Below are 26,108 nucleotides of genomic sequence, written 5' to 3' on the forward strand. Positions count from 1 at the left end.
TTGACCCCAGAAACAATGCAACACATCACCGCGGGATGCAAGGTGATCACTCAGTCTGGGTGATCACCTTGCATCACCCAGACATCACCCACGCTCATAGACACAACCAGGTAGCCAGGATAATACATCAGAAGCTAGTAAGGAAATACCAGTTGATCGAAGAAAGTGTACCGTACTACAAGTACAAACCCCAGGAAGTACTAGAGATCCCAACCCACAAGCTGTATTGGGACCAAGCCATAATAATGGATAAGACAATCCCACACAACAGACCGGACATAACCCTTATAGACAAGAAGGAAAAGACTACCTATCTGATTGACATAGCGGTACCGACATTGGCAACTGCAGAAAACCCATGGGGAAAAAATCAGGAAGTAATCAGGAAGGAAAAAATCACAAATCTAAGACAGGAGATCAAAGAGATATGGCATCTGCAAGAAGTTACAACCATCCCGATCATCGTGTCAATCACCAGTTTGGCAACAAAGAACCTACATAACAGCCTAGCAGCAATAGGTTTCCCAGCAAACACCTACAAGGAACTCCAGAAATTTGCAATCCTGAACACCTGTAGGATAGTCAGAGAGTTCCTTGACCATCAGTAACACCAGACACAACAACCACCACGTGTACTTGGTAGCAATACCTGTCACGAGGTGGAACCTCCAATCAGGGAGCAATAATATAAGTATAATAATAATAATACAGCTAGAAGAAAACAATATCTAAATTAAATTAGAAATATATATAGCCATCTGAATATAATTGACTGAAGAAAACATGACACCAAAACAAACAAAATATAACATGGAATATTCTGTGAAACAGAAAATAACATTATAAAAACTTTTGTACAATAAACTCTTCAAGATAAAATCATGTGTTCTGAAATCATTATTTCACCTAAACATATATATTTGTTTGGATACTATGATGTGGCCACAAAGGAACTGGATGCAAAAAATAATTTTGATATCATATACTTGGAGCTCATAAAAGTTTTTCATACTGTTGCACATGGAAGACTACTGTACAAATTGGAGCAGTATGGCATTAAGGGCAAGTTGCTGCTATGGATAAAGGGATGATTGAGTGGGAAAAGCCAGAAAGTGGTAATCAATGGACACTGTTCTTCGTGGCCTAATGTTATGAGTGGAGTCCCCGAGGGTTCGGTGTTGGACCCATTGTTGTTTTCTATATTTATCAATGATATTGAAAGGTATATCATGCTTAATGTCCAAGTTTACAGACGATACAAAAGTTGGCAGGGCTGTTAATGACAGTACTAGAAAAAGTTGAGCAGATGGGCTGAGAAGTGGCACTGAAGTTTAACATTGACAAATGCAAAGTACTTCATATGGATAGCAGTAACCCCAGCGTAACATACCAACTGGATGATACTACACTCAGGATAGGGAAGAATGAAAAAGACCTGGCAGTAATTGTACAGTCAGATATGAAGTTTTCTGAGCAGTGCAGACAGGCTGCCAGAGCAGCTCATGGGGGTCTTGTCAATGATATACAGCAATTTTACTAGCAGGCATAAGGCGGTGATTATTCCTCTGTATAAGGCAATGGTTAGGCCACACCTTGAATACTGCATACAGGTCTGGAGGCCTCATTTTAAAAAGGATGGAGAGCTGCTAGAACAAGTATAAAGAAGGGCAATGTATTACTCTTTTTTTGATTATCACTTAAATTACAGTTTATGAGTACACTTAAAGAATTATTGCTTAAAAGGCTTCTAGTTATCAAATAACAATCATAAATGAGATAGTGACTGCTTTATTTTGTAAACTCTCTACTGAATTTATAATTTTTTTCCAGAAATTAATAAATAGACTAATTGTTTGAAAGTAGTGCAATGCCAGAGATTGGTGAGGAGAACAAAGAGTTGATCTTACCAAGAAAGGCTTAAGGCACTGAAAACGGGAGTTCCAGTGATGTCGTACAAGTGTCTTTGATGAGCCAAGAGAAGGAAGGCCATCAACATCCACAGACAGTGAGACAGTTGCAAAGGTTGAGCAGCTAGTGCTGAGTGACAGACATATGCCAATTCATTTCATCACAAATGCAGTGGGAATTAGTTATGGGTCTGCCCAGAGCTTTTTACATGACCATCTGCACATGTTTAAGGTCTCTGCCCGATGGGTTCCAAGATTTCTGATGCCTTTGTAGAAGCAGTGTTCCCGCCAACTATTGGATTTGTGTAATGCGGATGTTGAGAACTTTTTTTATCAGTTGGTGACAAATGATGAATGCCGGGTATACCAGTATGATCCGGAGACTAAAGACATGTCAAAGCAGTGGAAGCACACCTCCTCCCAAGAAGGCAAAGACCACTCCATCTGCGAAGAAGATGATGTTGTTCGTTTTTTTGGACAGAAAAGGGATTATCCTGATAGATTACCTACCTCGTGGTTCCACACTTACTGGAGAATACTATAAAAATCTTTTGAAAAAGTTGTGTTTTGAAGGTGAAAAGGCATGGAATGTTAACCAAAGGTTAACATTCCATGCCTGTCAGACAATGTACCAGCTCACACAGCCGTTGCCACCACCAACTTTGTTGCCCAGTGCGGCTTCGAACTACTGCAGCACCCACCGTATTCTCCTGACCTAGCACCATCAGACTTCTTTTTTCAAGAAATGAAGAAACCATTGCATGGACGCTGCTTTGATTCATCTCAGGAAGTCATCAATGAAGTGAAATCGTGGTTTCAGGCAAAACTCAATGATCAAAGCACTAAACAACTGATCCTTAGATGGAAGAAATGTGTTACTATACATGAGGAGTACATAGAAAAGGATTAAAGTTCCTTTGAAGTTTCACCTTTCTAGAGTTATTATTTCTAGGTAAAGATATGAACTTTTTGATACCCCCTCATATTTAGAAAGGTACAGAAAATCATAGATTTTCATTGGCAACCAACAATTAATGCAGGCAATTTATTTTTGAGATGGACCTCACAGGTAGCTCCACAGCTGCAGAGTTAAGAGGTGGGTTACTGTTATGAATAAAGGGGTGGGTGAGTGACAGAAGACAGCTAGTCGTTATAAATGGGCACTGCTCTTCTTGGACTAATGTTGTTAATGGAGTTCCTCAGGGTGTTCAGTGCTCTGCCCTTTAGTATTTTCAATATTTATTAATAATATTGACAAAGGCATATCAAAGTTTATTGTCTAAGATTACAGATGATAAAAAGGTTGGCAGGAGTTAATGACAGGAATCAAACTGCAACAATGCAAGATACTACTGCAACAAAGCAAGATACTGCATATGAACAGAAATAACTGCAGAATAACGTACCAATTGGGTAGTACCACACTCAAAATGGAAGAGCACTAAAGAGATGTAGGGTTAATTGTACATTCCAACTAGTGCAGATAGGCTACTAGGACCACTTGTGGGATTTTGTCAAAGATATGTGGGAATTCTGCCAGCAAGGACAAGAAGGTGATTATCCCATTGTATAATACAATGGTTAGGCCAGATACTAAGTAATGCATGTTACTTAGTATCTGGGAGCCTCATTTTAAGAAGGATGTGTAACTGTTGGAACAAATACAGAGAAGAATAACAAGATTAGTCAAGTTCCGAAAAGGGTACTCTTACTACGAAAGCCTTCAGTACTGCAAATTGCAGCAATTGGAAACTTAATGATGATGGCATCCTTACTCTTTCTTAAACTACTCATAATCAAATTTAAATTGAAAAAGCATGGATTCGTTGTCGACGTGCAAGAGTGATCGATTATTAGAAAAAGTTGTGGAAGCAGAGAGTTTAAATAAATTTTAGGAAGAACTTGACAAATTATTGAAGGGGGAATGGACAGATGAGGTGGATAGTTTTTTTTTTTGGCTGATGCTGCATAAGCTTGTTTTCTTGCATCAATTGCTATAACTAATACTAATAAGAGCCTCAGGGGTTTCTACTTATCCAAATAACAATCAAATAAATTCAAAAAATTCTTTACAAAGATAACTGCAAATAAATACATTAATATCAATTTGGAAAATTAAATGCACAATCCTAATCCTTATGGGTTTTGATAATTAACTATATAATATCGGTGTAAATACACCATAGTTAACTCATAGATTTGAGCTACGATTGTAGCGTAGAAGGCATCGTTTTAATTGTATCTCATAATGTGGTTGCCTTCACAACAAGATAGCTACTATTGAATTACTTCAAATAAATAACGCTTCTCTAGTAGAGAAGGATACTGTTATTTATTTTCAGCGTACCACCACCCAGATGATCGTTTCGAAGCTTTTTGGCTTCATCATCAGTGGGCGGGTAGGTAATACAATAAGCCATCTCAGTTGCGAAGTTATATCCACATTATGAGAGATGCCAGAAGGGTGTGGTGGTAATGTATTTGGAAAATTAAATGCACTAGGCATAATCCTTATGGGTTCTGATAATTAACTATATAATATCGGTGTAAATACACCATAGTTAACTCATAGATTTGAGCTACGATTGTAGCGTAGAAGGCATCGTTTTAATTGTATCTCATAATGTGGTTGCCTTCACAACAAGATAGCTACTATTGAATTACTTCAAATAAATAATGCTTCTCTAGTAGAGAAGGATACTGTTATTTATTTTCAGCGTACCACCACCCAGACGATCGTTTCGAAGCTTTCTGGCTTCGTCATCAGTGGGCGGGTAGGTAATACAATAAGCCATCTCAGTTGCGAAGTTATATCCACATTATGAGAGATGCCAGAAGGGTGTGGTGGTAATGTATTTGGAAAATTAAATGTACTAGGCATAATTCTTATGGGTTCTGATAATTAACTATATAATATCAGTGTAAATACACCATAGTTAACCCATAGATTTGAGCTACGATTGTAGCGTAGAAGGCATCGTTTTAATTGTATCTCATAATGTGGTTGCCTTCACAACAAGATAGCTACTATTGTCTGGGTGGTGGTACGCTGAAAATAAATAACAGTAGCCTTCTCTACTAGAGAAGCGTTATTTATTTGAAGTAATTCAATAGTAACTATCTTGTTGTGAAGGCAACCACATTATGAGATACAATTAAAACGATGCCTTCTACGCTACAATCGTAGCTCAAATCTATGGGTTAACTATGGTGTATTTACACCGATATTATATAGTTAATTATCAAAACCCATAAGGATTATGCCTAGTGCATTTAATTTTCCAAATACATTACCACCACACCCTTCTGGCATCTCTCATAATGTGGATATAACTTCGCAACTGAGATGGCTTATTCTATTACCTACCCGCCCACTGATGACGAAGTCAAAAAGCTTCGAAATGATCGTCTGGGTGGTGGTACGCTGAAAATAAATAACAGTAGCCTTCTCTACTAGAGAAGCATTATTTATTTGAAGTAATTCAATAGTAGCTATCTTGTTGTGAAGGCAACCACATTATGAGATACAATTAAAACGATGCCTTCTACGCTACAATCGTAGCTCAAATCTATGGGTTAACTATGGTGTATTTACACCGATATTATATAATTAATATCAATATAAGATTACTGAGGTATACCCCAGGGGCTCTCTCATCTGGTGAGTATAGGCTTGGCACACCCAGGGACCTGAGCTGGATATCATCATTCTTCTCTTTCTTGGTGATTGCCTTCTACTTCTGACTCTTGCTCTCTCTTTCCCTCCCTCTGGGTAACTTGGAAATTTTTTTTTGCTGGTGCAGCAAAAGTCTCAGGCTTCCTTGCACCATATGGCTAATGATAATAATAACTACCCCGGGGACTCACATCTGGTGAGTATGGGCTTGGCAAACCCAGGATCCTGAGCTGGTTATCATCATTCTTCTCTTTCTTGCTGATGCCCTACTTCTGACTCTCTCTCTCTCTCACGGTAACACGATTTTTTTTTTTTTTGGCTGGTGCAACATACGCCTCAAGCTTCCTTGCACCATACGGCTAATAATAATAATTTGTCGGGTATATTATGCCAGCAGAAGAAACAAACTAAAATGAGCTACAATGACAAGGGCTTGGGGGGGGAAGAATTACACTTGATAAAATAAGATCAAAAATATGAAGTAGGAGATGGACAGTTTAGGAAGGAAGGGGAGGAGGGGAGACAAAGAATGCAATAGGTGTGTGATGGGAATGTTGACAGAAAGACACATAAAAGTGAACAAGGATGAATGTACATGATTTATTGATTTGGAGAAGTTGACAGTTTAAATAAATTCAAGAAAGAACTAGGCAAAATATTGATGGAAATGAATAGGTGAAATGGGAGGTGTCTTTTTTTTTTGGTTGATGCTGTATAAGCAGGGGCTCACATCTGGTGAGTATGGGCTTGGCACACCCAGGGTCCTGAGCTGGGTATCATCATTCTTCTCTTTCTTGGTGATTCCCTTCTACTTCTCTCTCTAAGGATAATTCAGAAATTTTTTTTTTTTTTTTTTGGTTGGTGCAGCATAAGCCTTAGGCTACCTTGCACCATATGTCTAATAATAATAATAAGCTTGCTTTCCTTGCATCATTTGCACCACTGCTAATGCTAAATATTAGAATACCAAATTTTTTATTTGCAAACACATACATTAATCAGAAAAATCAATTTTTGTTATATACTTAATTAAATGTATCACATATGTGCACAACAAACTAATGAACCACATTTGTCAGAAGGCTGTGTTAGACTGGTGTAACTTGCTAAGGATCATTGTGAATCGACATACAAGAAAATGTTCCTCCCACCATTCACTAATATTGTGTTTCTTAGATGCTACAACGTTATATAACATATGGCTAAGTTAGAAATTTAGGTTAGGTTACATATTCTAACCTTAACTGATAATTTTTGTAACTTATAACAATTTAACTCTGTTTTCCCTCCTATTTGTTTCTTATCCATACAATCACTGATGAAGTTGTAGGAAAATACCACAGAACATCTGATTTCCATCTGTACATAATTTCCAAATGGAAATAAACGTTTACTTAGATCTCACATGGGCTAAAAGAGCTTATTTCCTCTCTTTTAATATATTTACATTACTTATACAACGTGCTACTCAAGCAACATTCATTATTATTCTTATTAATACAATACACTGCCACATGCAGACGTACTGTGTTGTTCATATTATATCTGTAGCAGTGTTCATGGGCTAATTTGTATATCATGTTTAATAAAAAACATAGAATAACTTAAGATGGAATCCACTTGAGATCGGCTAACTATAGCTCCAGTTGAAGAGACTTTTAAGAATTCTTTCTGGTTTTTAGGAGGACACAAACACAGAACTTTACAAACCACTTATTGTTGTTGTGGACAGGTTAATAAGCATAGCTATTTAGTTTCTTTCTTTCAAAATCTGACAGTGATCTGTTTTGGCTTCGATTTTTGAATAATGCCATTAAGCAGATCCCCAAGGCAGAGATCATTATTTAAAATATCCTCATTTCAATAAATTGCCCCATATCAAGTAGGTTGTAGAACTATATAAACATTCCTTGGGCTTTTTTTTTTTTTTTTTAGGTTTAATTACAGGTGTTTATGTGTATAAACAGAAATTACCTTCATTTTAACTTTGCTGAATTTTACCAATATTTGTAAGCAAATATTGGATTTATTTTATGGTTACATCATGGGGTATATAAAACTCTCAGGGTAAGTCATACCTTGCTTTTCATAAATTTTCACCAATTTCCATTTCCTCTCCACTTCGGATTTTAAATTATTTTAGTTTATAGATCTGAGTTTCCTCTATTGGATATAACATAATCTTAAGGAAGGGAGTCACTGCCTCAATCTATAATATTCATAGCATAAATAACATATTGTAGTATTATTCCACTGCATGTAAAGAATTGTAACTGTTTTAAAGTAATCGAAGGCAAACTGGGATATTTAATCCTTTTGTGGGTGCAAACATATATATTTCCTAAGAAGGTTCTATGGAGTATATATTGCAATATATATATTTAGAAACATATATACATTTTGAAGGTTGTTTCAACAAAGTGTAAACAAATCACAATCGTATATTATTGTAGGTGAAGTAAAAAGCAGAAAAAATGTGGGAAGCAGGAGAAAATCTGTAGGTGAAGTGGGAGATGAAGGAAAGGCAGAATAAAGTAAAATTCAAAAAATATATCTATACTCTACAAGACATGAAACAGATTATTTTGAAACCATACAGGGATATTGTGGCATAACTAACAGTGTTTATAAGTAATAATAGCCATTTTATATTTATAATAGTTTTGAAATTGGTGTAGGAGGCAGCCTTTCAGTTCAACTTAAACTTTGTTCAAGACGATATGGGCTTACATAAGTAGAAATTGAAGAAATTCTGAAGACTTCAAATCCAGAGGTGATGAAACTGAATAAAGTAATATACACTGAGTGATCACTTAATTATGACCATGTACCTAATACTTCTTAGGTCCTCCTTTTGCCCTCACTACAGCAGCTATCTGACATGACATTGATTCAACAAGATGTCGGATGCGTTCAGAAGGTATGGCCAACCAAGCCGTGTGTAATGCAGTCAGCAATGCAAGTGATTGGTGTATCCAGATGCCTGATATGCCTTTCCATAGTGTCCCACAAGTGCTCTTTGGGATTGATATCGGTGGAGTTTGGAGGCCAATCAATATGCTGGAAGTCAGAACTGTGTTCCTCAAACCATTCCTGCACACAAGTGCCCGATGGCTCGGCACATTGTCATCTTGGAAGACACCATCACCATTCAGGAAAAAGTGTAACAGCAGGGTGTACAGTCAACAAGCAGTTTACGATAGCGGAGACCACTGATACATTGTTCCACATGCACCAAGGGTCCAAGTTGCTGCCAGTGAAACATGCCCCACACTATACAACCGCCTCCACCGGCCTGCACTTTTGATACCATGCATGATGGATCAAGAGTTGTTGATGCCAAATCTGTACATGACCATCCACGGTGTGGAGTAAATAACGTGACTCATCCGACCAGCACACCTTCTTCCAATATTCTAACATCCAACTTGCACACTCTTTGCACCAGGCGAGTCTTTTATGCTGATGATTAGGAGAAGATGCCATAGGGGGCGTCTGCTGGTATAGCCCATACATGCGAGCGTGGGATGCATGGTCATGCCAGATATTGTTCCAGGTTGGCCCATGTTGTAGTGGATAATCAACTCTTCAACAGTGCTGCGCCTGTACAAGTCATCGGACCCAGCGCTCACCTCTAACATCAACCTTTGCAGTTTTGCCATCGGGTTGTTGTTTGACCATTTTGATGCCAGTCCTGGCACACTTTAACTATGGCAGCTCTCGAACACCCCATCAGTTCAGTTGTTTGGGAAATCGAGACACCCACAATCTGTCCTTTATCAAAGGCCGATAAATCCTTCTTTTACCCATCACGCTTGGAATTTTACTACCTACTGAACCACTGACACCTTATCTATGCTACGTAAGTCAACTAACTCTGCACTCTCGTACCTCACGTGGATAACGGGTCGCATTCAGTTTTCACAGGTAGGGGTGGTCGCAATTCAGTGATCACTCAGTGTATATACATATATATCGAAAATAGGTCAGTCTATTTTTGTTTATTTAGTTTAATTTTGTATTGTAGTTGGTTTCTGACTGCTAATAGTGACATTTCATGCAATTTGGACCTGGTACTGCAGGGGGTGCCACTAAATTTTGTCTAATTCGATTTTTTATTCTAAATTATTTAGAGTGTAACTTCTACAATATCTTCTATCTTGCTACCTTTCCCCCCCTCCCCACTGTTTGCATTTACCTTTAGTTTCAATCTATTTTTCGCACTATTGGTTTGCGATACTGCTGGCTCAAGTTTTATTATATTACTATTCTTGTTTTACAACATGCAGAGGATTATGCTATTTTGCTGCCTCTGATGCTTGCTTTACCAATTTTATTTTTTACTCTTTATTTTTACCTATTTTTATGTTAATTAGTTTGTTACATCTATATATATATATATATATATATATATATGTACTTATTGTATTCACCTTGTCTTTCTGCATGTAATGACTCAACTCTCAGTGGACCAATTTTAATAAAATTTTATATTTATTTATTTTAAAGATTTGTTGAGCCACCCCAAATTTTATTAAAATCTAACAAGTAGAATCTGACGATTATTATTATTTTTTTTCAATACAACTGGTGAAGAAAAAACATCAAAAGCACCTAAATTGTAACACACACACATTGCATACATTAACTTGTTTTTCGTTTGCTTTTAGGTCCTAAGGCAATTCTAGTATGACCCATGCTAGGAAACAAACCATATATACAATGGCCTTGTACATGCCATAATGGGCTACTTTTCATATACCTATACTACCTTCAAAACTCTACAAATTAAGCTATAAGATCAAGTACTTTAATCTCAAATTTCCATAAAATGCATTGTTTCACAAACTGAGTCAAATTCACTGAGGAGGAAGAGCACCCAGACTCCTACACAGAATGGGGGATTTCAGTGTTGGTAATTCAAACTTCCAGCCTTCACACTAGACAGAAATTCATTTTAGCAATCAATCACTCTCTGGTTGAAGGAAAATTTTCAGACATCTATTCTGTAGACATACTTTTTCAATTCATGTATGCTCTGCCCTTCCATGATTTCTGTACCCTGAGAAAGGGTAAAGATGCTACCTTTTAATACCTTAAAATAGTTCAATTAAGTCTCCTTGCAGGTGCCTACTTTATGAGCAGTAGTAATTTGCACAACGTGCAAATCAACCTATCCTCATTCACAAGTGCTGCAATTTGCAGAACTGAAGTCTTTCGTGGTAAGAGTACTCTTCTGCGTTCTTAACTACTCCTGTTGCTCTTCTCTAGATCCATTCCAACAGATCCACATCCTTTCTGAAATGAGGCTTACAGAACTGTATGCAGTACTCAAGATGAAGTCTAACCATTGCTTTATACAATAGGATAATCATCTCTTTCTCCCTTGCTGGTAAAGTTTCGGTATATGACTGAATCCCATGAATGGTCCGAGCAGCCTGGCTACACTGCTAAGAGAATTTCATATTGGACTGTACAATTACCCCTAAGTCTTTTTCATTATTTTTGATGCTGCCAAAATGATATATTATCCTGAAGTAACATAGTGTTTGTCATGTTATGCCTCCATTACCATTCTTCAGATAGTTTTCCAAATAGTTAACCTAAATCTTGTTTAAGTAGCATACCCAGATTAATGTCATTCACTACTACTACCTTGCAAACACAGAGAACTTGGGCATTACACTGGAAACTAAAATCAGTGTCATTAATATCAGGAACACTAACAAATCCAACATCAAGTTAGGTGCTTTATGTACAAAAAATGTTATTATCTCAGAACTATGATCATCTACTCATCAGTTTTTTTGACTGGAGTCATATTGGTGAATATTAATTTGCTCCAGTATGTCCTTGGTAAAATATCTCAAACTAAGTGATCCCAGATAGTGAAAGTTGCAATGATCACCGGCTTCCATTGCAACTTTCACAAACTATAATGTACAGTAAAACTTTCTGTTGTCATTTATACGCTGGAGAATCCGCACACACTCCCGTCCCCATCAAGCAGTGGCCCTCGTGATCAGCCATACTAAATCGTCCGTGGGGCATCTAGCAGTATGGTGATTTCGCCACTGAATATACAGTGAAAACGGAGATGTAGATTTGCACGCATCCAAATGGGACTTCTTTTTCATCTAGATATAAACACAAGCCTTTTTGTCCGGGTACAGGCGAAAAAATTTATTGGATACTTCTCTTTCACACCCACATTTTGAATACTCGTTTTCCAAAGTAATCGGATGCATGTTCAATTCTAAATATGAATCTCTACCTACTAACACTATTTTTTCTGTGAAGGGTTCCTTTGGCACAATTGCTGCGTCTCACTTTTAAGTTGTGGACAATTTGAATAAAACTATACTAAACACGGATTTTCTTTAAAAACTGAGGTTGGAGCATATTTGTCGGCCTACGAAAGAAGTCAAAATGTCGTACAAAAAAATTGGGGATCCACTGCCGAAAACTAATGTCAAATACGATCACTAGTAAACTTAGTCTTCATATATTGAGTTCACAGTAGTTAAGTTTTTTTACGTATTAATGAGTAATAATTGGCGATATGCAAAATTTCTGGAACTTTAAATCAATTAACAATTCGCTTACCACGAGTTCTGAATTCTTGAAATCTTTCTGCAAAGTTGCACGTATAATACCCGGTCGCCATGCCCACTCAGATATGTTTGAATTCAATAGTTTTGATTTAGTTGATGTAGAAAGAGAAAGAAATCTCTTTCCTACTATCCCATCCCTATATTTGCCCGCCATGGTCAATAATCAACATTTTACATTCAACTAATGCATTTTATTTATGAATTTCGTGAGAAAACCACGTCGACAAACATAAAACTATAACACTCAAGGAAATAACATTGATAAGGGTTCGCATGACAAGCGCCGCATAGCAACTCTCTGCGCACATGCGCTAGCTGAAGTCTGAAAATAATCGTCCATGTGACTTACAAATATAACGGTAAGAGTGAAAAAGCAACTATACATTCCACGATCCCAATAGTCAAAATTGCGGAGTGTTTGTGCATGTGACTACAATTTAGCCAATCATGAAGAAGTCCCATAAAACGTCACAGAACATAGCAGTTCAGTGTCAGCTGTGTCCATGATTTTTTCAGTTAGAGAACGGTGTACTTTCAATATGATGGTGTAGTTCAGGCGCACGTGTGTTCGTTGTTTATGAAGTTAAAAATGTTTTCCATCTATTTATGCTGAATTAGTTATAGCCCAGCATATTTAGTTTGGGTACAATGGTGACTGCTGCAATTTCGAGGCTTGTCCTGTAAGTAATAAATAAATACGATCACCTTTCTTTGTGTTTAGCACTTAGAACAATAAACCGCCACTGAAGGTGAAAGTGTTATTGAAAGCTGCACTCGACTGGGAAATTTATACTTCAGAATTTGATAGGTAACATTTAGGTAACAGTGGAACTCTACGAGAGAGAGTTTCCAACATAGCTTCTGAACAGGTTGAAATGTCAGCATGTTCAGTACCAAATGAAATATAGCATTGTCGTGGGTCTCATGATAATATCTCCGTTTAATTACTGCTATCAGCATTACTCTCTAAGTGATGGTGTCACCTTATTTTACAGTTATGTGGTTCCCTACATGGGCTGTTTCAATAGCTTGCTTTCAACTAACTGTTGGCCAATCAGTTCTGAAAAATTGAATCACATTTTCATTTTGATTAACCCGCTAAGCCCATTTAGAGATTGTGTCACAAAGCTGTTTTTTTTTTTTTTTTTTCATTTAAAAATTCTTATAACACGCAGTTTTGCCATGTCACACAGATGCCTCGTTGCCTTTTGATCTAATTCAGAATAAACCAAACCTAGCTTCTCTTTCAGTTTATTTAGTTAGTAAAAAAAAAAAAAAAAAAGATCGTTATAATATTAAAAAAATATAATAATTCCCCGAATATCTGCATTATAAAATTACCATTATGTGAATAAACGTTCTGCAGCCCATTCTGGTACTTTGGTCCAGGTCCATGCTGGCAGCCAATTGCATAATTTTTCTGTCACTCAGTATCTTTCGTAATTATATACAAAAACAAAGGACAACTTGTTAGTGGAAAATCTCACTTAAATAAATCCACTATAGTAGTTGTGTCCATTCACTGCAAACAGTATATCATTATTGTTTTATTGGAAGACTGCTTATTTTAACAAAAACTTGAAAAAAAAAATTTAATTAAAATAAAGTTAAGCTCCTGATGAAACAATTCACTATTCTCTTGCATTGCTACCATTTCATATTGCAAAATGCTGCATTTTTCCGAATTACGGGAAAGGAGGCATAATTGAATTTGTATCAGTATTCTTCACTGGTTTTGTAATAGAAAGTTACATTTTATTCTCCTGCCATAACTAACTTTCAAACTTGAAGCAATTGCTGCTGAGTTCTTGGTTAACTCTTCACTCAATACTGACATTCACTCAATCAGAGAGGGAATTTAAAAAAAGTTGCATAATATAACACCTATTATAAGTAAATCAGAAAACAATTGAAAGAGGGGGACCGATTATTTATCATATTATAAAGAAATAATAACGCCACACAAATATATCACTTAGTAGATTAAGTTGTTTTTGTTGGAATGTTACAATTATTCATGCATGAATATCCATTTTTTAATTAGCAGTTTCCCCACATAAAGCCCAATTTTTTAAGTAGATATCAAAGATATTGTCTGTTACAGCTTAAATCCAAGTCAAATCTTTACTGCTTCCATAAAGGACTCACATCTGGTGAGTATGGGCTTGGCACACCCAAGGCCCTGAGCTGGATATCATCATTTTTCTCTTTCTTGGTGATTCCCTTCTACTTTTGACTCTTGTTTTTTCTCTCTCAGGGTAATTCAGAAATTTTTTTGGCTGGTGCAGCATAAGCCTCGGGCTTCCTTGCATCATATAGCTAATAATAATAATAATAATGCATTTAAGGTTAGAGGAATTCTTTTAACATAAAAAGGCATGATTTCGTTTTGAAAAGAATAGCAGTTTGTAAAATTGTCTACCTTGATCATTTTTTTGGCACTTATTTTTCTCACCTCTAGGGGAAACAAACATTAGCCCTCCCAACACTTTTCCAGGATTTTGTAAAAATATACACTGCGTTGGCTTTGTATTAGCAACATCTACTTAAATACCTCGTAGGGCCACCTTCTGCCCGTAATACAGCCCTTACACGCCTTGGCATGAACTCCACAAGGTGTTGCAGGGTGCCCTGTAATAGTGCTCCCCATGTATTGCACACTATGTCCAGTAATGCCTGCACATTTTCAGGTGGATTGGTGTAGCATCTAATGTCCTTTTCCAGTCAGTCCCTACCAAACATGCCAATTGGATGCCAGGCCTTTTGACATATCTTGTTGATAGACACTAAAGTTGTCTGGATGCACTGTAATCATGAAAGGGTGTACCTGTTTGGCAACATTAGGAAGGTATTGAGCTGTTGATTAACAGTGATAAGCCGACCCAGGCATGCCATGAAAATATTCTCCAAAACCATAATGGAAACCTGCCCAAACACCAACAGTGCATCTGGGTGCCATGGCCTTATGTTGCTTTCTCCAAATGTGGAGGCGCCTCTGTGGGCAGGAGCAGCAGTGCATAGCACACGCTTCTTGCTTAGACTGGGGTTCGAGCCCGTGACCACCAAATAAGGAGGGTGCGGAAAGGTCATGGAATGACCATCACATATCCCCGGAGCAATATGGCCTTAGTTGCTAATGCTCCTAAAAACCAAATAACAAACAAACAAAAACCAAATGTGGATAAGTCCATCAGTGTGATAGAGTTGGAAATGGGATTTATCAGACTAGGTGACAGATTTCCACATGTTGGTGTTGCCATGCCCATGCAAGGAATAGTTTCTTGTCTTGTGAGCATGATACCTGTGATAGCCTTTGACTGCCGTAATCTATACAAACTTAATGTTTGTATAGATTGGAATTGGTCGCTATTCCTATGTTGTATGTGTAGTTATGTGGGTCACTTTGCTATGTTGCTGCTACTGTGTTACAAGATGAGATGCGTGATATTCACCACAGTTGTTGCCCACGTGTGACCTTTGGCTGGTTAATCGACCACTGTTCAGCCAGTCACAGTAGACTTGTGACACCACAGAACAGAAGCACTTAACCGTGTTGGCTGTAGTCGAGATACTGGCACTTGTATGTCTTGTCACCACAATCATTCTAAGTTCAGTCAGAAATATCTTGATACCAACCCATTCTTACCTCACAGAGACTCAAAAACTGATCAACACGTGTGCGAACTATAGTCTTATATCAGCCATTCCTGACTTTGAACCTTCACCAATGTCGCAGACCAGTCTGTTCCTACACAAGGGGGGGGTTGCTAATGCAAACCCAATGCTCAGTGTATATAAAAAGTGTTTCTAGCTTGTGTTAAAATGCTGAAATTTAGTACAGGTAGGAAAGGCAATGAGGGTGACAGGCTTGTAAAATTATATACAGTAAACTATAAAGTCTGACACATTTTACAAATAAAGAAAAAAAATTATGATATGAAAATATTACAAATGTAATTGTGCACTTGTATCAGTGATCACATTTATCTTTAAGAATCCATGCAAAGAAGGGTTAAATCTCTCCTTTAATCTGTTTTGCAGACAGCAGGATTTAAAATGCATAGATACTGCAATGATTTTAATTCTCACAGCAGAACAAACTTGCCTGTGCAACAAGTTGCTTTCATATTGCACTACTTTCAAACAGATAGCTCACCAGTTAGTTAATTAAACAACCAGGCATTACAAGGGCAAGTTTGTTCTGCTGTGGGATTAAGATCATAGCATTATCTTGCAATTTAAATCTTACTGCCCACAAAAAGAGGTTAAAGGACAAGACTGCAAGTTCTAAATGCTTTTGCTTTTTGTGTTTGGGGTTTTCATAAATAAAAAAAAGAAGAAAAATCGAAAATTTAAATTCCAGAAGAAAAAGTAATACTGGATCGTGGAGAATAGGAAGGCTGACATTGCATTATTTTGTGGAAGACCACGGCTGACTGTTTTCACAACAATGGATGAGTTGTAAAAAAAACAGTGATTACCTACCTCTCTGTGAAGAAGTTGTAAGAGTGGGCCAGAGATGAAGTGTCTGAAACACATTAAGAACAAAAAAACATAAGAAACTAATCCTGTGTCAAATGGAAATGTATCTAATAAAATTCAATGAAGATTTTGCTTTTACTGCTAGACTTTACAAGTAGTTGATGCCAGTTGGATTAAACAAGTTTCTGTAGAACATCAAGAGAGAGAAAGAGAACATAATGGATTTATTGCAGCTTGGATGAGCAGATATGACTTGATAGACTTTGCATCAGAATTTTCTCAAATATTTCAAATACTAGTAAATAGGTTGAATTGAGTCAGAAGTCAATTATGTTGGTAGAATTGGAATACATTGTGATAGGTAATAACACTTCAGCTGTGTGCAGGAACAAAAGCTTGTATTAGAGCTTGATTGTAAACATGGAATAAGACATCCATGTTGAAATGACTGGAAATTTTAATGCAACAAGTTGAGATTTTATTCAGCCGTAAAGCATAATAGTCAGGAAGAGAATTAATGATATTCTTAAGGTTGAAGAGTTTAAACTACTCTCTCTGTTTTGGGAAATTCATGCCATGAGGTGATCAGTGTGTGAAATTATGAAGAACATGCTCCATTGTTTTCTCTGACACAAAAAATTTCATCTTCAGTGCAGAAATGGTTTGGATTCTTCTGAAACGCTTTGAGATATCCCTAGAGATAGAAACCACAGGGCAAGACTGGAGTGACTTCCCATGACATTTAGACCACGTGTTTAAATAACATAGGAGGCCACTCCAGTCCTTTGGTATATACCTTATAGTGGTTAGAAACCAACCTGTTGTCAAAAATTTCATCCAGGAACTCCAGGGCAGCTCCTACAGTTTAGGGCTTCATACTATCCTGTGGAAACAGTTGTAATTCATGTCAGTGCTATAGCCATATAAAAAAGGTGCAAAACTGTTCCTAATGACACTGAGGTAGATGTCACTTGAGAACACTGGCCTAAAAATGCCAAAAGCAGATGGTGCATTCTTCAGAGCCCAAAACCTTGCATTTTGCTATCACATCCATCTAAAAGAAAGTGCACTTGATTGAAAAACCAAACTTTGTTTATGTTTGGTTCTCACTCAAGAATGCAAGGAATTCTGGAGCAAACTAAACACACTGTTCTTTTGCATTTGGTAACTAGCTAAGCTGAATTTTGTAAGGATATACAGACAAGTAACTATGTTAAATCTTCCTTACTGTGCTCTAAGACATCCACATTTGTTTTGAAACTTTATGCAGACTCTTTCTTAGCTTCACAAGAAGATTTATTGAGCTTCATCAATCCTGTCTTCTGTTCTTAATAATGATTCACCTGTATGACCTTTCCTTTCATCTAAAACACTGTTTCCTCAGACTGACCCACTAACATCTACACTTTGGTTTGTAGTTCCATCACACACACACACACACACTATAGTGGTATCACTATCTTCTTTGAGCAGAAACAAATTCCCTCTTCCTATTATGTAACAGTAAACACTTTTTGCTCAATATTGTACAGCATATTTTCTTAACATCAGCCTGAGGGTACATTGTGTTGCCAACCAAATCTCCAAACCTTGCTTTACAGAGTAATGATGATGTTGATATGAAAAATTTGAAACTTGCAAAACTGCAAAGAAATGAAAGTGTGGGGAATAAAAAAATTACCCTATAGTTTGGATATACTTTTTATGGAAATGGTAGGTCTCCCTTGAAGATGCTTGTTCTGGTTAATCACATGGCTAACCAGAACCAAACATCTTCAAGGGAGAGAGGGTTTGACCAGATAACCAAAGAAAAGTTTGAAATAAAAATATTGCCAGCCGCCGTTGGTTACGATATTTGGAGGAGATGACTAACCTATATGTAACCAATAAAATATTGCACTTTGCATCTTTGACTACGTTCTGTTACTTAATGTGATAAAGTATCTAGAAATCTACCCTTGCAAATTTTAGAAAATGTGGCATTTTCTAAAATTTTATGGAGAATAAAAAGTTTATATAAAATTGACATATCTGTAATGATAATTAAAAGAAGCATTGGAAAGTGGCTTAATATTAACTTCAAGTGAGACATGGCTGCACCTTACTGAGAGATGTTAATAGATTGTGTATTTTGGTGATACAGTATTTTCAGATGCTAACTTGTACAGTATTAGGTTCCATCTTGATTTCCTTTTGCTTTTAACATGGATGTACAGTATTATAAATCATTTGAAGAAATACTACATGAAACAAAGGAGATGAAAATAAATTTAACCTTTTTTGTCTTTTTTTTTTTTTTTTTTTAACAGATTATCTATAGTTTTGATTATCTGGGAAAATTTATTTCTTAAACCATACCAGATAATCTTGAGCTCGCTGTGTTAAAAAAAAAATTATAGTTCAAACAAAAAAGGAATTATGAAAGGAACTTATTTTAATGTAAGACAGACCCAGAGTTGAGTTTTTTTTTTTACTGGATTCCATTAAATTAAAGAAAAATTTTCTTATAGCATCAACTTGTAATAAATATTTTCAGAAACTTGGATCCTTTCATATTAAGTTTTCAAGGTCAAATTTAAATTTATAATAAATTTAATACCAAAAATTATATCTTCGATCCTAATTTTTCCTCTTTTTTTTTTTAATCTGTAAACACAAAATAATGAATTTAATTAAGCTGATTTACATTGTATTAAACCTCAGCATTTACTAAATTGAATTTTTACTTAAAAAAAAAAACTGGCCTCTTTATTATAGCTATAATTATTTATGACAATGATTGCCAAAAGGTTATATTTTTCACTAAAATTTTGATTTCTTTTCTCATTTACTATTGTGATTTACTTTTTCTTTTTTTTTTTTTCTCACTCTGAAAGCTAATAAATACAGCATGAATACTTTAAACTGAGTCATAAGTTACCCTTTTAGTTGAATTACTGACCCATTTTGTTATCTCCACTGATAAAGCATATGTTGCAAGAAACATGAGCACAGCATCTGTTTTTAAATGAAATAATGAGTTCATACAAAGAAATGTGCAAGTTTTTTATTCTTTTTTTTTTTTTTTTTTTTTCAGTAGCAAATGGAGTGAATGACAATGCAAGCTATATTTTACTGATGTAATTGCAGAAATCAAACTATAAATTAAAAAATAAAAATTATCACATAACTAAAATAAATTGTAGTGTCCTAATTCATTCTAATCCTTTGAATTAACCATGTGGGTGCATATTATTATTTTATAATATCAAGTTTTATATAATTGAATTTAAAAACAAAAGGAAAGAAATATTTCTAAATGCATTCTTGATTAAGTTAGAACTCAAAACCTGCCCCCCCTCTCTCTCTCTCTCTCTCTCTCTCTCTCTCTCTCTCTTTGGGCAAGCAGATTTTTCAGGAAATATTCAAACAAGCATATTCTGAAGAAAAAACCAGTACAATTTTTCCATGAAATTTGAATAATCACAAATGGTTCACAATTTAATTACTCCAACTGTTTTGCATACACTACTGATCTAAAGATTAATTTGCATATATGTGTAATCTTCTCTATTTTGCTGAATTAAAAAAAAAAAAAAACTATCCTCATTTCTTAATATCAGTAATAAGTGATTGAGTGATGTCCACTGAGAATAAGTAACAGTAGTCTGCTCTATTGGGAAAGCAATTACCCCCCCCCCCCTCTCTCTCTCTCTCTCTCTCTCTCTCTCTCTCTCTCTCACACGTGCGTGCACACACACACACACACAACACAAGACTTTATTAACTGTTTTGTCTATACTAGTACAAATTTATATAACTAAATTTTAAAATAAATCTTAGTATATTTTGTAACAGTTCTTGCTAAAATCTTCCATACATAAAATATGAAGATAAAGAAATAATGGCATAAGCAGAAAGAAAAGGGAAGTTATGCTGCTGCTCTTATTCAGAACAGTATAACTGCATAATTGCTTTTGCAGGGATTGAATTATATCTTGTCTCAGTCACTATGATTTTTGTTGGACATAAGCCAAGTTTGAGTGTCTCCAAAAATTTTCAGAATAAAGACAGAAAGCCATGTGAAAATCTGGCATTCAGACAACATGGTCCTGACAAATGTTTACAGTTTTATTTCTGTTTCATCAGAAATGATAACTGAAGTAATTGTGATGTTTTCTATGTTAGCTTTATGAGAAAATGCTTTTCAGAATATTTTGTGAAACCACAAAGAGCAGAGGCTCCAAACCAGTGAATTAATTTTTGTTTATTAATATACATAGAACAGATGATTTTTAACCTTCTGGTAGCGATATTAAAATGTATGCAAGATGTTTTTACAAACTTCTAGTACATTTTCATCCAGTTTAATAAAATTTTAGAACAAAGACAGAAAGCCATGTAAAAATTTGGCATTCAGACAAGATGTGATCCTCCTCTTTTTTTTTTTTTTAATAGACAGCAGCAAAAAAAATAAAAAAACTTTTGGAAAGCATTGCATTTTTCCACAATGATCAGAATGGTTTCCCAGTGGACAGCAATCAAAAAATATATAAATAAATCTAGAAAAATGGTGTAAAAATGACTCTTTACCGGTTTAAGTTAAGTAAAATTAACAGAGTTTTGGCAAAGAAATATCATTCCAGAAATGATAAAAAAAAAAAAAGAAACTCTGCAGCAAGGATATGTATTCTTTACTGAATATGGGCCATATCAGGGATATGGCCCATTTTCATAAATATTAAGTGGATTTTGCCTTAAATAAGATAACTGTTTTAACTTGTTTTTGTGCTCCTGCAAATTATTATAGGTTAAATAGAGGCAAGTGTACTTAAATTTATTTAATTGAAGATGGAAAACCCATTTACTTACATTTGTTTAATAACCAGTATAGCAATAGTTGTGGTTTCTCTCTTAATGTGGATTTCTACATAACATCTTACAAAATATTCACCAGACTCTTGATTTGAGTGGAATCTAGTGACAAAAAGGTAAATAAAAAAATAATAATAAAGATGAATATGAATTAGGCATCGCATAATCAGTTAAATAATTTTACTTGAGGAGATTGTGTTGTCATAATCAAGGGATTGGTAACAAAATTTTTGAAGATCCAGAATATAGCAGTGTCAGAAGTAAAAATGCATGAAACTGGAGAGAAAATGTTATTCATGAAGAACTGATGTCAAATTAAATGCCTGTTTAAAAAGCAGATAACACAATCTAACTCCTCTAATTCTATTAGAGGAGCTAATCCTCCTCTAATAGAATTAAAGGAGGATTAGCTCTACTAGGCAGAGCAAACATTTGTTCATTTTATAACAAAGTTACTTATCAGGTGTAAACACTGTCCAAATGTGATATTTGGTGCAATAGTTCTAGAACTGCATCTGTACTCCTGTTTTTCTCGGGGACAATGAAGAATATGTTCATTTATATTTGTTAAATGTGTAAAAGTTCACTGAGTTATTCCCACTCTCTCTTCCTCTGCCAAAGTTTCAGAACTTGCAATGCGGTTTTGTGTAAATCATCATCAGCCATTTTCAATCCACTGCAGGATGAAGGCCTCTCCAGCAACTTTCCAGTTCCTTCTGTTTTGAGCACTGGCCATCCATTTACTACTCAAAAACTCATGAATTTCATCTATCCATCTCCGCCTTTGTCTTCCAGGTTTTCTTCTAGCTCCTCTTGGGTACCATTCTGTTATTTTCTTAGTCCATCTGTCATCATGTCTTCGAGCTATGTGTCCTGCCCAAGACCATTTTAGTTCTTTAGTTTTGATAAGAATGTCCTTTACTTGAGTTTGCTGCCTAATCCATGTGTTTCTCTTCTTATCTAACAGTCTGATTCCCAATATAATTCGTTCCATTCTTCGCTGTGTAGTTCTTAGCTTCTCTTCCATTCTTTTGGTGAGTGCCCAAGTTTCACTTCCATAAGTCATGGTGGGGAGTATACAATGATTCATTATTTTACGTTTCAGACAAACTGGGATATTGCTCTTCAGTATGTGACTATATTTCCTGAATGCTATCCATCCAAAATTTATTCTTCTCTTGACTTCCAGCCATTTATCATTATTACAGCTAATAACTTGTCCGAGATAAGTATATGACTCCACCTTTTCAATTACTGCTCCTTCAATCATTATTTCCCTTTCCGTGGCATACTTGTTCATCATTACTTTTGTTTTAGCCATATTCATCTTTAGTCCAAAATCCTTACTAACTGTGCATAACTGATTAAGATTTTCCTCTAATTCTTTGGGATCGTGGCTTATGACCACAATGTCATCTGCAAATCGTAAATGGTTTAGGTACTCTCCGTTCACATTGACTCCTTTCTGCGACCAGTCTAATCTTCTGAAAGTTTCCTCAAGGGCAGCAGTAAACAGCTTCGGAGATATTGTGTCTCCTTGTCGAACTCCTTTCTCGATTTTAAATTTGTTACTGTCTTTGTCTAGTCTAATAAAGGATGTAGCACTCTCATATATTTTCTTCAAAATCATAATATATGGAGTATCTATGCCTTGTCTTTCCATTGCCCGAAACATTGCCTTATGCTGTATGGAGTCAAACGCCTTTTCATAATCCACAAATGCCAGGCATAATGGTGTTTTATATTCATTTGCTTTCTCCATTAGCTGTGATATTACGTGAAGATGATCCATAGTTGAGAATCCTGTCCTAAAGCCAGTTTGCTCTTTCGGTTGATTCTCATCAAGTATTCTTTCTAATCTGTTAGTAATGACCCTTGTGAACAACTTGTAGATATGGGATAACAAGCTAATTGGTCTATAATTTCCAATTTCTGATTTATCTCCTTTCTTAAATGCAGCAAAACTATGATTGCATTATTCCACTGCTTAGGCATCACACCTTTTCTAATGCACTTTGTGAAGAGCCTTGCCAGTTTTTGTGTTATGTCTCTTCCTCCCGATTTTAACAACTCTACAGTAACTTCATCTTCCCCCGGGGCTTTCCGATTCTTCATTTTCTTCAATGCATGTTCTACCTCATCAGGAAGAATATCGGGTATGTCGTATGTGTTGCTACTTTGCAATCCATGTTCCCCACTGCTGGTATCATTCCCTCGCTCCTTGTATAATTCTCTATAGTAGTCTTCTGCTATTTGAATTATGCCTTCTCTGCTGTTTATAAGTACACCATCGCTATTCTTCAGTTTCAGTATCATTTGTCTTTCTGTATTACTGCTCATGGCTGCTGATTTAAATCCTTTGTTTTCCCTTAATGCCTGTTCTACTTTTCTTGTGTTAAATCTTCTTATGTCCTCTCTGAGTCTCTTTCTAATGGCTTTGCATAACTCAGTATACTCAATTTTCTCCCTGTCAGTGTTTTTCTTGCTCTTCATTTGTCGTCTTTGGTTCATCATGACAAGTGTTTCTTGACTAATTTTTTCTTCTTTGGATTTCTGTTTCCCTATAGGTTTCTTGGGCTTTATCACTTTCAGAAAGTTGTAATATTCCTCGTCGATATCTTGGTCCTGAGCAGTCTGCAGAAGCTCGAACTTGTTCTTAAGTTCCAGTACATACTGCTTTTTCTCCTCCTCTGTTATTTCAAAGACCTTTGTATTATTTACTCGAGTCAGTTTTTTCCTTTGCTTTCCTACATCTATATCAAGTGTACATCTTACCATTCTGTGATCACTTCCAACATTTACCTTATTCAGGACGGTAACATCATTCACAATATATCTTCTGTTAGTGAGGATGAAGTCGATTTCATTAGTTGTTAATCCATTTGGACTCTTCCATGTCCACTTTCTGTTCACCCTTTTCTTGAAAAAAGTGTTCATTACTGACAGTCCTTGAGATTCTGCAAATTCCACAAGTCTTTCACCTCTTTTATTTCTTTCACCAATTCCAAAATTTCCTATAGTTCCTCTTTCTGCACTGTTTTGCCTTTTTCCAACCTTAGCATTGAAGTCCCCCATAATAATAGTGTAGTGGGTTTTCTGCTCATCTAGAAGACTCAATTTCAGTGTACATTTCTTCAACCTCTTCATCATCATGGCTCGATGTTGGTGCATAAATCATTATAATCTTTAGCTTGTACCTCTTAGAAATCTTGAATATTAGTCTTGACACCCTTGGTGATGTACTTTTGAATTCCAAAATGTTGTTTTTAAAATCTTTATGGACCAGAAACCCAACTCCACCTTCACTCCTTTCACTGTTTCCATTGGTGTACAGCAGATTTCCACTTGATAAACTTATAAGTGATTCATTTCTTCTTCTTGTTTCAGCCAAACCGATGATATTCCAATTCACATTTTCTAATTCCTTTTCCAGCTCTAATATCCTGTCTTCACCGATGAGTGATCGTACGTTATAACAGGCCAAGTTCAATTTCCGTGCATGGCAGCCTGGTCGTACCCAGAGATTCTTAGCACCCTCTGCTTCCACTCTGATCCTCTCGCTGCCGTAAGAGGGAGAGTGAAAGCTGCTGGGGACTGAGGGCCATTTGTATTGTTGTGCTCTCATTGCTGGAGGGTTTGGTCTTTTCCTCTTCACGCTGACAAGGCGTCTTAAAGGCGTCACGCTGACCAAGCGTGTACTGTATAAAGCTTGATGCAATTATAAGTGCCGTACTAGCCACAGAGGCAAATGTTAAGTCGACTTTGCCTTAAATAAGATAACTGTTTTAACTTGTCTTTATGCACCTGAAAATGTGTGCTAGAATGAATGAGTCAAGATGAATCTGTTTCAGTAGTCTTAAACACTCGGAATCAGCGAGTGTTGTTCTTCACATCTTTAAAGAAAGAAATATTCGGGGGATAGTTTTTGAATGATAGCAAACGAAATTTATGTTCCTCTTCAACTAGGTATCTCATATAGTTTCTATAGGCAACTATGAAGCTGGGAAGTTTTCACTATAAGGATTATTGTCTCACAGGTTAACCAAGGTCAGCCACTTTACTGTTTCTGTCTGATAATAGCCCACAAGGTCACCTGTCATTGTTCTTACAAAGAGAACTGTGCTGTTCAAAAGACTCCTGATTAATCTGCAATGGTGTGACATTAAGTACTGCCTTTAGTTCAAATTAGGAATGTTCTAAGCTTATCTCTAAAATCTCACTTAATCCTTTGAATGTATTTTAAAGAATTCTAAAGTATTTCAACTATAATTCTCTGATAAGTTTTCTGTAAAAGTAGTTCAGATCGCAATAATATTGTTTTTAATATTGCATATTTTATATTTGCATCTTAAATTTTCATTTTCATTTTAAAAGAAATTGTTTTTACTGTTAATTACAATGGCTCCGCAAGTGCAAATTATTTGCCATATGTGTAAAAAGAAATGCAAAGACTTTCTTCAATGCAATGCGTCTTGTGTACTATATAAAATGCATAGATATGTCAACGGTAAACTGGAAAAAGATGTCACAGGCAGCAATCAACTTGATTCATGGAAGGGTCCATGTTGCATAAAT

The 26,108-nt window shown here is 36.0% G+C and overlaps 2 protein-coding genes across 5 annotated transcripts in view; one reads left to right on the top strand and one right to left on the bottom strand.

The window, feature by feature from the left end:
* Nucleotides 1-12,448, bottom strand: part of LOC150077938 (uncharacterized) — a 635,130-nt gene extending 622,682 nt beyond the window's left edge. For both annotated transcript variants that reach the window (XM_090384667.1, XM_090384666.1), the window contains exon 1: nucleotides 12,190-12,448. In XM_090384667.1, coding sequence (XP_090240793.1) covers nucleotides 12,190-12,351 — 162 coding nt within the window. In that variant the 5' untranslated portion in view covers nucleotides 12,352-12,448. The remainder of the gene's footprint in view (nucleotides 1-12,189) is intronic.
* A 254-nt stretch (nucleotides 12,449-12,702) lies between these two features.
* The window catches only part of LOC150077939 (receptor expression-enhancing protein 1-like), a 123,455-nt gene continuing 110,049 nt past the window's right edge, over nucleotides 12,703-26,108 (top strand). For all 3 annotated transcript variants that reach the window (XM_090384866.1, XM_090384868.1, XM_090384869.1), the window contains exon 1: nucleotides 12,703-12,877. In XM_090384866.1, coding sequence (XP_090240992.1) covers nucleotides 12,846-12,877 — 32 coding nt within the window. In that variant the 5' untranslated portion in view covers nucleotides 12,703-12,845. The remainder of the gene's footprint in view (nucleotides 12,878-26,108) is intronic.

The sequence above is a fragment of the Mastigoproctus giganteus genome, chromosome 11 (assembly GCF_048544385.1).
Source record: "Mastigoproctus giganteus isolate SK-2022 chromosome 11, ASM4854438v1, whole genome shotgun sequence".
Taxonomy (NCBI): domain Eukaryota; kingdom Metazoa; phylum Arthropoda; class Arachnida; order Uropygi; family Thelyphonidae; genus Mastigoproctus; species Mastigoproctus giganteus.